General features: G+C 41.2%; 1 protein-coding gene across 5 annotated transcripts in view; it reads left to right on the top strand.

The window, feature by feature from the left end:
• The window catches only part of Mctp1 (multiple C2 and transmembrane domain containing 1), a 569,227-nt gene that overhangs the window by 502,227 nt on the left and 51,707 nt on the right, over window positions 1-15,293 (top strand). For all 5 annotated transcript variants that reach the window (XM_075976418.1, XM_075976419.1, XM_075976420.1 and 2 more), the window contains one exon: window positions 544-597. In XM_075976418.1, coding sequence (XP_075832533.1) covers window positions 544-597 — 54 coding nt within the window. The remainder of the gene's footprint in view (window positions 1-543; window positions 598-15,293) is intronic.

Raw genomic sequence — 15,293 nt, 5'->3', positions numbered from 1 at the left:
GTAGGACTCAGAGCAAATCAATCAAAAGTTGATTTTATACATCAGAATTAAAATTTGAGCCATTAAAGATATTCATAGTTAGTTTTATGCCACAGGCCACCAGTGTGAATCAATTAGCAGAGACAGTTTTTATCTTATAGTTGGGCAAAACAGAAATTAGAAGAAATAAAGGGTTCTTCATGCCTCGTTATCCAGTTCACGTTCTGCGATGCCTGAGCCTGACTGAGACAGGCAGGCAGCAGAGGCGCTAAGAAGGAAATTTCATGATGTTGAGCAGCACGTTCGTTTACCTTCTGTGTACTGCAGATTCCTTGACACCAAACACTTCACATGAATGGGCTTCTCCTGACTGAGTTTCTGGTCCCCGACTTTAATCAATTAAAGGCTGAGCACTTTCCTAATCCTCAGCTCTCGATGAAACTTCTGCACTCGGAGCATGTGTCTCAAATATTAATAAAGTTTTCATTTCCAAAGGGTTCAAAACGACAGAACAAATTTTTTTTCCTCTAAGAGCATGAGAACAACCTGTGTTTCTGTCTGCAGGTAGTGGAGGACATGCTAGAGGACGAAGAGGAGGAAGACGACAAAGATGACAAGGTAATTATCTCCCCAGCCCTGGGTACCGGGTGTGGGAGATGCAGACATGACACTGTTTTTACAGACAGTTGAAAAAGGAGTTGAAGGGTTTGAGTCCAGAAAATTGGACAGTGCTGTTTATCATCCTAACAATGCCGCTGCGTGTTGCAAAGAGGAAGAAATGGCTATAAATCCTCTCTGCTTTTGTACAGAGCTGGGTCAAATATTTTTCTGCCAGAAAAAAAAAAATCAGTTTGTCTGGAACTCGATAGCTATTGTGAAGATAATAGCACTGACAACTGTTTCTGAAGGGCAAAAAATTGTCCTATCTTGAGTGTTACAAATCAGTCTCTGCTTTGGGGGAAGGAGGCAGGCATGGAAAAATAGGATCCTGCATGAATTGGACACGGATAATGTCATCTATAATTTTCAAAGAATTGCTCAGCAAAAGAACGTGTGTATGACGTGCTTGGGAGGACATTTAAATGACTCTGTGCTCGCTGCCCTTGCCTTGACTTATAATGTCCCCATGCCTCCTCCATCACGAAAGACCTTTGGAGAGACTGACTTGCAATTCTTTTGCTAGTTGGCTTGGCGATGGTGACCACGATAAACAGCAGTGAATTTCTGGCTTATTTGCATTGGTGGTTTCTTGGGGAGAGGGAGAGATTAATAGGACCTTGTACCACCACAGAGGTGGCTGGGATTAGGACAACAACTCTCTCCAGAAAGCAGAATAGAAACTCTCTGGCACTGTGATCTCTGATCAATTTTAGATATTAAGTTACCTTTTCTAAACATGAGATAAGGAGGAAAATATTAATTACATGCACATTATTTAGCATACAGATTTTGATCTCCACCCAAAACTCGCCACCGTTAGAGGAAGCCATGGTGTTTTTGAAGGAGGAAACAGAGCATCTCAATTTATATCCTTGACCTTCCACTCCAGGAGAGATGCACAGTTAAACCCCAGTACAGGAGTTTGTGTTGGAAGAGAGCATTTGAAATGTCAAAGGGGGAAAAGGTCACACTGAATACTTTACCTCACAATCTTCGTTTCCTAACTAATATTTGATGTTTTCAGTCGAATGCAAACACACATGCTTCTTGCCCGCTTTCCTCTCCAAATGCTTTTAATTGATAGAGATTTTATGTGGAATTCCTCTCCTGTACCTCATACAGTCATTAGTATCCTGATGAAAATAACCTAACGAAATCTCTTATCCACACACACACACACACACACACACACACACACACACACACACACACACTTTTTTTGGTTAAATAATACGAGCATACACCCCTGGCAGTAAATGTCTGATTTATTGTTAAGGTCAGTTGTAGAGCTGTGGAGAGGCTATACTTTAACTTAACATTCCAGCTCTGAATCACCACTTCCCTGTGCTAAAGACTGAGCTGCTGTCCACTTATGGCTCTTCTTGCTTGTTGCTGCTTTAGTATTAAAGGCACCATAAAGACCCATCCCAGCAGCAGGCGTTTCCCTGGAAATGCTAATGAATAGGAACTCCAGTGAAGTCGACTACTTCCATGTCTCTCTGCAGCAAGTCAGCCCATACATTTTTAACCAGTTTCTTGGTATTGTGTGTGTCTCTCCCTTTCTTCTTCATTTTTTTTTAAATAGAGAAGATCTTATGTAGAGGCAACAAATAGGCATCCGTGGTTAACCAACTGACCAAAACACAGATGTTGATTGAGCACATCTGGATGGCAATACCAACTCCCAGGAGCTGTATGTATACATAATGAGCTAGTGATTGGCTCTCTGAAATTGACACCCTACTTCTAACAGATTTTCAGATCAGTTACCAAAGAAAGGGAGGGCTCCAGTCACTGTATGAATTCAACTGGAGTTGTTTGTAGCTGAGAGAGGCACTAGCGTGCTTTCACAGTGGGCTGCTCTTCATCATCCAGTCCTTTGAGTGATATAGAAGGGTGAGGTCCTTATATATCGAGCATAGCGGAACTGATAGTAGGAAAATGGTGTCTGAACCTAAAAGAAAGTCTGAAGTGTAGCAAGAGACTTTGAAGCTCTCTTAGTGGAGAAGTGAAAATAAGGAAGGATCCTCCGGGCATCCACTCACTAGCTTCTCCGTTGGCTTGGCTCTCACAGAGCACACGTTGTAAGTCTTAGCTGTCCATGTGTCTGAATGGGAGAAGAGTTATTTCCTGTTTTAAAATTTTCATTGGTTGCTCCATTTAAAGTTTGTATGCATAATGGAATTTCATGAAAACATAAATGTGTTTTTTTCCACACAAACAGGTACTGACCTCCGGCTCTCATTGTCTCTGTTTTCTCATATGGTATAGTAGTGGGGTCAGGTCAATGGGTCCTCTTATAGGATAAAAGTAAAGAAGATTAATAAATGTGCCAAAGCCTCACTTTAATTGAACCTGAAGCATATGTTGCAAGTATGTAAAATATGTCCCAGATGTTCCACCGGGACCAATGTCTTGTGTTCGCTGCTTGCCGCAAGGCAGCTATTAGTCCTGTAACCTTTGGACTTGGAGTAAATGGGGTATTACGTGGCACAGAATGTGAGCACCTGTTTCCCATTCAGTAGAGACCCCTGGCAGGCTGCGCCTAAGCCTGTGCACATGTTTTCACTTAGCGGATTGTTGGGTGATTATGAAAAGTGTCTTTCTTTAGAGCAACATTGATATTAGTCACTCACAATGAAAGGGCAAGTCATTGGCTACTTGACAGGGTCCTATGGGCATAAGCTGAAGTCCTTCATTGCATCTGAGCATGTAGTATTTTCCCTCTGCATAATTACACACAAAGAAAAGATAGAGGTCTGAGAAGCTGAAGCCCATAAAGATATGCTTAGTAATAGCTTTTCCTTAGCGTTGGCTCTAGTACGGAAAGACACTGGGTAATGCTGGGTCACCTGGATCACCAGATTCTGAAGCTTTGGAAATTCTTTTTCATTGTCCTTGCTTATTATGAAAAGGTTTGTCCTGATTCTGCTCACAGTTGTGATCATATACATACCCTGCTTTCTAAAACCTTTTTTTCACATTTGTTTAAGTCTAATTTTAAGATTTAATCCAACTCCATCGTTTCCCAAAGGCAGAAAATATGGGTTTTAAATGGTGAGGTTTGCATGTGAATCTTTGCCTTCCAATATTTTCACTCACTTGCATAGTGTAAGAACACCATTAAGCTCTTCTGGGGACAGCATTATTAACCATGAGACATCCTAGAGTTACGTTTTCTCTAGAGCAATCTCCACACCCTCAACAACAAAGCTCCAAGCTGATGTTTTTCGACCCCACATCAATTTCTTTCTCTTTCAGACAATAAGCAAAAGAGGTTTAACTAAATATCCTAGGTGGATATTTAGCATATAGTAGTGTTCACAAGCATATAGTAGTGTTCACAAGCATATAGTTCTCACCACATTGTACAACATACAGTGGCCAACCTGCATAACCTAGACAATCAATTCACAAATGGCAATCCTCTTTTGTAGTCTGAAGTTTTGACATGCTTCTCACGGTACACCCTGCTCTGGTAATGAGATCCAGCTGCGGGATCAGGAAGCAGAAGACAGGATGCTGGGTTCCAACAGAAAAAAACGCCAATTCAAATGCGTTACATTCTAGTAGTGTTTATAGATAAAAGATATGAACGCATTTGGGCGTTTATGTTCACACAACTTTTCCTTTTCCTTTGGCTGTTATGTCAAGGTTACTTGTTTCCAGACAGCTAGATGCAGTGAATGGAACATATTTGAGTTACTTCAAAATATACAGAGTGTTTTCCTTAATTCTTGAAATCTGTATTTTTTTATTTGATTCTCCAGCTCAAACATGTGTCTACCTTAGCCAAGATCCATACATCTCTGCATCTCAAACGCAGTAAGGGAGGAAAGAAAGATAATTCTAAGTGATAAGAGGAAACATTTTAATCTGACAAAATTGCATTTTCTGGTTCCATTCAGTGAATGGACTTCATGGTGGGGATGCCAAGTGAAGCTGTAGAGGAAGGCTGAGTGAACTTCTCTTTTAAAAATCCCGCCATGCCGTGCGGTGGTGGCACACACCTTTAATCCCAGCACTCGGGAGGCAGAGGCAGGCGGATCTCTGTGAATTCGAGACCAGCCTGGTTTACAAGAGCTAGTTCCAGGACAGGCTCCAAAGCCACAGAGAAACCCTGTCTTGAAAAAACCAAAAATAAATAAATAAATAAAATAAAAATCCCGCCACGCTCACCTGGGATGCCATTGCATTCCTCTGTTTGCTTTCTGTGTCTGTAGAATAAAGTACCGCAAACTGCAAGGCAAGAAACAAGTGGGTGGTGCTTGTTCTTTGTTCAATAGTTCCACATACAGGCATAGCCAACTGGTTCTCTGCTCACTTCCTGACTCTCTAAGCTATCATCTGTAGGATTTAGAAAGGAATCCACTTCAAAGGATGATTTAGCATGTTGGTAGAATCTAGTTTTTTGTACTGGAGAAACTGAAATCTTTGTTTTCTTGTTTCTTCTTTCTGCTCCTAGTGACCTAGTTGTCTTTAAAGGCATCAGTGGAGATTCTCCCTTGAGTCCCCCCAGTTCAGCCCTATCTAAGAGCTCACATGATTACATCAGCCACCAAAGATAATTTCCCCTTCTTAAAGAAAACTCTCATGAAATATGACTTAATCATGATAATAGCTATCCCATCATACTCATAAGGCGGAGTGTGTGGTGGGGATTAAACTTGATGTATAGAATAAAAGGAGAGAACTATGGCTTTAATCTGAATCTGGCAGCCAGGTAGACCTGTCCACTAGCTGTAGTGGAAGTGGAACAATCTTCGTGCTCTTTGACAAGATCCACCGCTAGAAATGGTGTCAGCTGTCATGCAATAATCAATAAGGGAAACAATCCCTTGCTGGTTATCATATTCAGTTTAAAGTCGGGGCTGATTGGTCAGGCCGAAGGCTTCTCATGGGTCACTTCTTTTTCCTTCTCTTCTCCTTCTGGTGAAAAGCAAAAATAAAAATACCAAAATGTAGGGAAGGCTCCTATGGACTTTAGGGGGACTTTGGGCCTATAACCCCACTGGCTGTCATCTAGAACCATAGTGACATTAAAGTTTGAGGGTAGCAAAGAAATAATCCATTAAAATGCTTTGTTTTACCGTCATAACACTGCTTTACAGCTATAACACACATGGTACAGTGCTTACCTAGTATGCAAAAGGCCCCGGGCGTGAACCCCAGTATTAAAAACAATTCAAACCGAAGTAAGGAAATGGATTCAGCCAAACGTAAGTGAATAGCACAGGCAATACAAGAAGTAAGTGGTGGAGCTGTTTTCTTCATTCCAACTCTGACATATAATGCTGCTTTAGAATCAGGTTTTCCCAGGGAAGACACAAGATTGAAGTACAGTTACAAAGTAGCTCAGATTCCATTTTCAGAACATACATAGAACAATAAGTGACGTGCTGTTGCAGCCTGAAGCTAGTTAGTTCTAGATTTCCACTTCTGGACACTGCATAGCCAGCCCTTTCCTGCTGCACTTGGGGACAGTGTGTGTAGACAAGGGAGGGTAGGAGAGACAAGACAAATACGTATGTGTTGTATCATACAGCAAAAGGCATGATGGTAGCCAATAAGAAGGTTGCTGATCACTTTATCTTAAAGTAGAGAGATTACCTGGATTATCTGAGTGGACTCCATATAATCACAAGTACTTAGAAGTAGAAGAGGCCATCAGAGCAAAGGGCAGGTGGCAGCCACTTGTACAGCTGTGGCCAAGCTCAAGGCTCAGGACGGTCACAGAAAGAAGAAAGAGTTGCTGGAACAGCTGGAGAATCTGAAGGCTGAGGTCCCCCAGCTGTGTGACAGGTGGCTCTGTTCTCAGTGCCAATGAGCAGACTTGAAAGTCTCAGCATGTTCACAGGGATAAGGAATGCAAGCTCTGGCTCTTCAAGCAAACATAGCATACTGCCGTGGTGCAGGACGGGCCAGCAGGAGGAGACTGTGGACCAGCAGACAGCTGTGGAGAAGCAAGGGATTCCTACAGGGAAATAAGTGGTCAGTCCATGAGCACTGACTCTGCAAAACACCTACTAATGGGGGCAGAGTGGGGCACTTCTGTGCGTGCCTGTGAGCGTGAAGAAAATGCAGGAGCTGGAGTGAGGAACAAAGGGATTGAGCCCAGGGCCTTTGCCCACATCTTGATTTTTGCTCCCTGAGACCAATTTTGAACTTTTGCAATACATAATTGTAAGGAATAAATTTGTTTCAGCTACTAAGTTTATGATAATTTATTATGGTAGCTATTATAGCTACCTCCAACTGTGTTCTCTCTACCTCAGTAAGAATACCATATTGTAAAGCAGTAATGTAAGTTTCTAGTTTTTCTTTATTGATTTGGTCAAAGAGACTACTTAGTTCTTCATTTAAAATGGAAATGAGAAAGAATATAAATAACACCATTTTTAACCAAATTGCCTTAAGTTTTATTTCAGAAAAAAAATTTAAAAGTGATGGTGAGTTATTTTACACCTATAGAGTACTGTATGTTTCTACTTAGGACCTTAGATAATAGGCTGGTGAATGAGCAGCAGGTTTTAAATTCTTCATTTCTGAGAAGTTAGTACAAGTATACAATGATACCCATCCCTCAGTTTCCTTCATCTGTTCCTCAACACATCTTCTTCCCATTCATGTTTGTTTTAGTAGTTCGTTAAGTCCAGTTAGTGATGCTCACCAGGGGCACGGGTGTGGGCATCCACAGGCACCCGGGAATCCACCAGCCACATTTTCAGACAAGGGTAACTACCAAACTGCCGACAGCTCCTTGGAAGTGGTGGGGATGGAGCCATCTACCCGGAATTTTGTTCCTAACAGAATGATTCCCTCCCTGAAACAATCATTCTGTTCCTTTCAGTAGTTTATCTTACACAGCCCTAGGGCAGTGGGCAACACCTGCATTTAGGGAACAAGTCCTTTTAGGATATTAAAAAAAATTAGATTTATTCTCCAGAAAAAAATGAGAGATTCACGTCTTTTATAAACCATGGAAATGGTGCTATTTTTATAGAAACTGTAAAATCTCCTTATAAAATCCTGTCTTCTGTTCTCACCACCTATCTCTTAACATTAATGTCCATTCTTTAAATACTTAAGAAAATGCAAATTTTTAAGTGAAATAATACTTAATTATATTCAGTTCAAGTTGTGTTGCCATAGACATTCATTTTAACTTTTTTTCTGGTTTGTGTTAGTACGTTCTAGAAACATAAATTTGACAAAAGAAAATTCTGACAAAATTTGGTTCATTAGTCTGTGATGATCTCGAACAGAAAGACTCCCTAAAATTTGCCAAAATCCAATGGAATTCATACTGTGTTCAATGAGGTTGCTTTCTGAAAAACAGCATGACTGCTTTACTGTGGGAGGTGGGGCTGGAGGTGGGGCTGGAGGTGGGGCTGGAGGTGGGGCTGGAGGTGGGGCTGGGCCCCCAGCAGTCCTAGTGTTCCAGTTGTTGGGCTCCCACGTGCAAACACATGGGCCATCCTTATTCAGGTTTGCAGTTGCTCCTCGCCAGACCTGAAATATTTAGTTTTCTGCCCCTGATGTGCCTTCCTAGAGTGGAAAATAGGTTAGAAGACGTAAAGTCTAGAAAGAAGACTTTGCCTAGAAAGTTTGGTTTTAAAAAAAAATAAAACCATCTAGTAAAGTATGAGTGTTCCAGTCTGTGGTAGTTGGATTTCTTTGCAAAACTTTCACTTGAAGACCAATCAGATACTTTAAGCTAGTTAACTTTTGTATTGTAGCAATGAGCTTCCTCTTCCATTCCTATTTCTTGACAAAAAAAAAATCTCAAAATAGCAGTGTGTCAGCCCTGGCTCTCAGAAGGTTGACAATGAACAGAGAACTAGACACGATTTTTTAGGATTGCTGGCAGAATCGCTGACACCGGCTGACACCACTGCATGTTGAGATGAGAATGTCTGCTCACCAAAGCACAGAACCAGATGTGTTGCCAAGCATCACAGATGCTCCAACTGAGCCCACGGTGCCAAGGTTTTTATTCTGCCTCAAAGTTTGTTTGGCAAAGAAATTTTCTACCTCATAAAAGACATTGACTCTGCAAATTCTTAAAAGAGTTCACAAAGTAAGAATCCTTCCTTGATGATAAGAACTTGACCACAGGTGCTACCTACACAAACACCTACAAAAAGTGCAGATATCCATTAGTGTGGTAACAGTCAAAAGGAACCATTAAGGGAATGTCAAAGATTCAGTAATACTGGGGCTATCCGATAAGTGCACAATTTTATGAAATGATTGGCTGAACCAGAATCTTCAGTAACTGTTGAGGGACATGTGTGCAGCTGTATTACTGGGACTGGTATAATAAAATCTGAAAGGTCAATAGGAGGAGGAACAGGAGGGATAGGTGGGATTTCCAGGGAGAGAAAGGAAGGGGCGGAGGAATCTAGGCATGCTGGAGACTTCAGGAGACACAGAAAGCAAACAGAAGATACAAAATGGAAGAGAGGTAATGCCAAGTGAAAGAATATAGATTAATATAAATTGGTTAATTTAAGTTATAAGAGATAGTTAGAAACAAGCATAAACTATAAGCAGAGCTTTCATAATTAAAAAGAAGTCTGCATGTGATTGAGAGCTGACTGATAGGACAGAAAAAGACTTGCTACAAGTCACATATCAGTTCCTGTCTTTGGTGATAGGGTTAGTACAGAAGAGTTTGTTCTTGGCCTTTCTTCCCAAGGCAAATCTAAAGTCAGGTAAAATCCCAATTCCTAACATGCTTAGTGCTGTTGTTGTGCCTCAGTTGGTAGAGTGCTTGCATAACATGTAGAAAACTGTGGATTTGTTCTACAGCTCTACACACAAAAATAATAAAACTTAAAATTAAAAAGAAAACAACATGGTGACATGACATGTGCCTGTAATCTCAGTGCTTCAGAAGTAGAAGCAGGAGGATTAAGGTTATACTCAACTACATAGTATGCTTGGGGATAGCCTGGGCTCCACATGAAGAAACTGATGTTTACTACTTGATGAATTTTCAAAGGTAGGCAGTTGGAGCTACCCCAGCTAACTGATCCTGGCTTTCACTGGCCAGAATCTCACTGCACAAAAGATGTACTGAAAACTTTGCAGTCTGTGACTCCACAATTAGTAGCAAAACACTAAATATGAAAATGTAATGGTTCTGGGCCTTTTTCTCAGAAGTTTTCCAGCTTACACTAGAGTCAAAGTAAACAAAGACCATGGCATATGGTCATGTAGAAATGGGTGTTTTCCTAGATTCTCATCGAGAAACAACTAGAGACCTTAGCAGCAGTGGTGGTGTTCCGTGTATTCTTACATTCTGCAGCATTGCTGGCAGAGTGTGCCGTGTTTACACTTTGAGCTCCTAGGCACTGATGTCAGGCCTGGCTGCGTGACATTGTGACTGACACATGCCACTTCCAAGCAGAAGGTAGGAGAGCCACCCTTGGCCCTGCACCTTTTCATTCTGTAATAAAAGCTGGAATTCACCAGATGGATGTTACTCTTTTTACCCTAGCCCAGAAGGAAGGGAATGGGCAGGTAGAGTTGAGTGCAGCAAATGACTTGTGTTTCATAGCCTCAAAGCCTCAGGAGGGTCTATTTCAGCCACTTAGTCTACTCTGGCAGGTCCAGCCTTCCATCCCTTACCACTCCACGCCATTCTGGGACTTCACACTCCATTTTGAAATAGAACATAAAATTTGTGGGAGGTGTATACGTATATGTATACGCATGTTCTAATGTGTGTGGGTACATGTATGTATGGAGTTATACAGATGGAGGCCCAACGCTTTCGTTAGGCATCTGCCCTCAACCCCTCTCTGCTTAATTTTCTCACTAGAGTCTCTTAATAAAGCTGAGCTTACTGATTCTGCCTACTCCAGCTAGATAGCTTGACCCAGAGATCACCTGTGCTAGGATTGCAGGTGGCTATCAAGGCTTTCTGGCTTTGAGATGAGTTCTGTGGATCCAAACGCAGGTCATCATGTTTGCATAGCCAGCTGATTGTCCCCTGAGCCAGTTCCCCAACCCCAGAGCATAAATTTATAAAAACAGAAAGCCACAGAAAGGAAGTAAAATATTTTTTCCTCCTAAATACACAGACCAACCTTTTCCCTTTACCAACCCTTAAATGGAACTTCAGATAAAGAGTTAACATATGGGAGAGGGGCTTTAAAAGTGATGTTTCTAACCTAGAAACAGAGATTGAGAGACACATGACTAGGTATCAGGCACAATATGAGCCTTTTGGGAGCCACTAGCTAAGGGCTCTAAGCAATATGTATATATACATACACACAGATAAATAATTCAATAAGGAGATCTGGGCAGTAGTGGCACACACCTTTAATCTCTTTAAGCACTCAGGAGGCAGATGCAGGTGAATCTGTGTTAGTTCGAGGCCAGCCTGGTCTACAAGAGCTAGTTCCATGACAGGCTCCAAAGCTACAGAGAGACCCTGTCTCGAAAAACCAATCATATTATTATTATGATGTAAATCCAACTTTAACTGCCTTTGGGGGATTGCTTTCAAATTGCATAGATGAGAACTGAAGATTCCAGAATCTGAAATTTACATTTCTTTTGTCATCTCTAACTTTCCTCCTGAATTTTCTTTCTTTTATACTATGTAGACCTTAATTTTTAATGCCACACCTTCTAGTACATTTGAATGTACAATAATAATAATAATAATAATAATAATAATAATAATACAATAAGAAAAATGTCACAGTAAAATTACAAGCAATGTTGGTGAGGGGAAAGGGGATAACTACCTTCTCATTGCAGGAGAATTGTCTGTATTCTGTCAATCATGTGTTAAATAAATGCTGATTGGCCAGGCAGGAAGTATAGGTAGAAAAACCAGACACGAAGTAGAAATGATGCAATGAGAACAGGAGAATTCTGGGAAGGAGGAAGTTGATTCCCCCCACTTATGCCCAGACCACTGAAGCAGCAGGATGTGATCTACCCCCACTGAAAAAGGTACTGAGCCACATGGCTAATATAGATCAAAATAATGGGTTAATATAAGTTACAAGAGCTAATAAGTAGCCTAACCTAATGGGCCAATCAGGTTTATAACTTATAGAGATCTCTGTGTGATTTTCTTTGGGGCCTGTGGGCTGTGGGGTACAGGGCGGGACAAAAAACCCCAATAAGCCAGCCCCCCTTATGTTACATCTCATAATAATTGTTAGCAAATGCTCCACCAAAAAGGTAATGCTTATTTATGTCTCAAAGATGCATTCAAATGTACTAGAAGGTGTGGCATTAAAAATTAAGGTCTACATAGTATAAAAGAAAGAAAATTCAGGAGGAAAGATAGAGATGACAAAAGAAATGTAAATTTCAGATTCTGAAATCTTCAGTCCTCATCTATGCAATTTGAAAGCAATCTCCCAAAGGCAGTTAAAGTTGGATTTTTTGTGATTAAATTTGTGCTTTAAAGAGAGATCTTCATGTCCACTAATGGTTCTTCCCAATAAGAAGCTGTTCCGGTGCTAACTGCACCTACACTCAATAGCATTCTGCTAGTCCAAATAACTACAAGGAAAGGATTCTGAAGGTTTTCATCAAGATGATGTACAGCCTAAGTACTTCAACCCCATCAATACCCAATGTCTAAAGGTACCATAATATCACCTCATGCACCATAAGGATGTACAGTCAACCAAACATGTTGACACAGACCTGGTTTAAACACCAGTAGCACTGAGAAAGGAGTTGTCTTTAAGTTCGGGACCAATTTTAGTCACATGGTGAGAGCAGGGACAGCCTGGACTATAGGATAAGACCCTGACTCAAAACAAACAAAAGATGTGAACTTGTTACATCAAGCTAATATAAGGTTACATATGCACAACATTCAACAAATAGTTCAGGAAAATGTGCTCATATAGTATAATATGGCGAACAATGAAAATTAACAGCAAAAAAAAAAGTGCCCATTAATATAAAAAAAAGAGCTTTGGCAAAGGGCAGGGGATAAAATAAGAAGTAAATGAACTGGAAGAAATGTTCTAGGAGTTTCTAAAATAGCTCTGATAAGAAATAGAGGCAACCATGTTTTTTTCAAACCTATGGGAGTCCTGCCCCTGTCAGAATAGAGACAGAGAAGGAGCGAATGGGGAGGCGGGTAGATGGGAGTGGAGGGACGGGAGAAGAGGAAGGGGAGAATTGTGGTCAGTTTGTAAAGTAAATGAAAAAAATGTTAAATAAAATTAAATTAAAAAAAGAAGAAAATAGTGGCATCTTCAACTTAAGTAAGAATGACAACAGTATAGAGAGAAGCCAATCTGAGAAATCTAGGAAATCCTATTGAGTCATTTAGAAATGATGCCAGGTCGCTTGGTGTGCATTTAGCATGACCATAACCCATTCTGCTCAGCAGAGATGGAGGAAACATTCTATGTGCTTACCAGGTCAAGGCCCCTGGGCCCTGGGTCTTGACAGCACTTGGAAAAGTAATGGCAGCAGGAACGTGCATAGGGTGCGTCCCCTCCCATGTACTTTCCACGTGCAGCCCAGGTGTAACACGGAGGAACGAAGGTGGAATGTAAAGCAACGGGAAGCTGTTGCTGCCTCAAGAGCTGACCAAGAGGAAAAAGCATAGAGCAGCCATACCTAGCTCAATGTTGGTGCAAGTCACACCCAGTGCAACACTGGCAGGGATAAGCAAGAGCGGAACGGTTACCGTGTCTGTCCTACAGGTAAAGATAGGAAAACAAAAAACCAAGTTACATAGCTCACTAAAAATCTCAACTGAAATGGAGCAAGGAAAGTTTAAATACTTGTCTGTCTATTTCCCAAGCCCAGCTTTTATGACCATAGCCACACCTGGAGAATATTGACATCATGTTCTCTCATTTGGTGGGGTAGCCGGGCTCGCCTGGGAAGTTCCCGCAAAAGCCCCACTCCTAATGCCGGTGGCTGCAGCTCCAGCAGCTCAACTTGGCGAGCACTCAGGGTTGTCCCACCTCAGTCTGGCAGTTGATGCAGCTTCTAATGCTCTAACAGCTTTGTTGTGAGAGGGAAATTTTAAAAACTCAGAGTTCCAAGAGACGTGAGCAGACCAAGGCTTGAGCTAAACTGAGAAACCCCAGACAGTCACCTCTACTACAGCATGTTCGTCGGGTAAGACACCAAGGCCATTCCACACTCTAGAACAGGGAGGTCTAATTCAATCTCTTCTTTTAAATATTTTAACTTATTATTTGAAAAGCCAAACATTTATATAAAGTATTTGGTTGTATCTGTATGCCACTATCTCCTCCCAGTTCCCAGTCACCCACCTCATCTTCCTCCCAATTTCAGCCCTCCTTTTTTGTTGTTATTAATAACCTCCTTAGTTCAATTAGTAATGTGTATGTGCTCCTGGGTGGGATTAAGGCAATGCCAGTGAAAATGCCAGCATGGACAGGGTAAGGGCCACTCAGGTCTTACTCCTGAGTGTTAGCGATTGGTGGATGCTGAGAAGGGGGGTGCCCTTATGCTTTGGAGACAAGGCCACTGGCAGGTTGTCCAGTTTTACCTCTTGATAATAAATATGAAGGTCATATTGCATAAGAACCTGTGAGATAGGGAGAGTATATAAGCATCTTTGAAAAATAGAATCAACCATAATTTTCCAGTGGTGGAAGAATCTAGTTGATATTCTACAACATTAAGAATGCAGAGCCTATTTCCTATTGAAGACTCAATTGCAAGAAGGAGTTTAGGTTATCTCCAAAATACAACGAACAGCTTCAAATGGGTGGCTGTCCTCAGGTTATCAGCCCACATATGTTTATGTTTTGGTTTAGGCTTACGAGAATGAATGGTGATCTGGCCTGTAGACAGGATCCCAGCTGAAAGGTTCTCCTTCTGGCTAAGCTCTCTCTTGAAGTTAATTGCTAATTATGAGTTAGGAAAGTGTTACAAAGGATCCCTTACAGACCTTCTGTGTAAATTTTTCAACAATCACTGTCCTCTACTGATAAAGGGGAATTAACACTGTGCTGGCTTCTAGAAGCCCAGGATTTACTTATTAGGTTTTGTTGCCAAAAATAAAAGGCCAAGTGAGGAAAGGAGACTGTAGAAGGCTTCCTTCTTTAAAACAATGTAGCTTCTGCTTTTTGGAAAATGTAATTTGGGGCTGACAAAGGTAAAGGTGTATATCACCAGGCCTGATGAGCAGTGTTCAACCCTGAGACCCACATGGTAGACGGAGAGAACTGATTCCATCAGTCTGTCTTCTAGCCCTGCCCAAGACACACATGCCCACAGTAATTACTATATTTTCTTTTAAAAAGAAAGAAAATATAATTTGAAACTGACATTGGTTTATATCTGGCATTTTGCTAATTTGTTCAAGAACTTAAAAGATTACAATATCCCTGAAACATTTGCTGTCAACCATAAACAGTTCTACCAAGTCCCCGTTAAATGGCACTAGCTGCTGTTTTCCCTGGCATTTAAGGACTGATGGATTACTGTTTCTTTGCTGTAGAAATGTAGCATCATGTTGATGCTAAAACAAACGTTTTATGTTGTTGCCTGCATTGGTTCCTGTGTCTCAGTCATGTAGGATCAGCAGTGACTTGTGGGGAGGGTCTAGCATCTGTGCTCTTTTTGATTCCACACTTGAATGTTTTGGAGACACACACAGAGCATACGATAAA

The sequence above is a fragment of the Microtus pennsylvanicus genome, chromosome 6, assembly GCF_037038515.1.
Source record: "Microtus pennsylvanicus isolate mMicPen1 chromosome 6, mMicPen1.hap1, whole genome shotgun sequence".
In the NCBI taxonomy this organism is placed as follows: Eukaryota; Metazoa; Chordata; class Mammalia; order Rodentia; family Cricetidae; genus Microtus; species Microtus pennsylvanicus.
The sequence above is the reverse complement of the archived record's forward strand: the minus strand, read 5'-3'. Positions and strand labels throughout refer to the sequence as shown.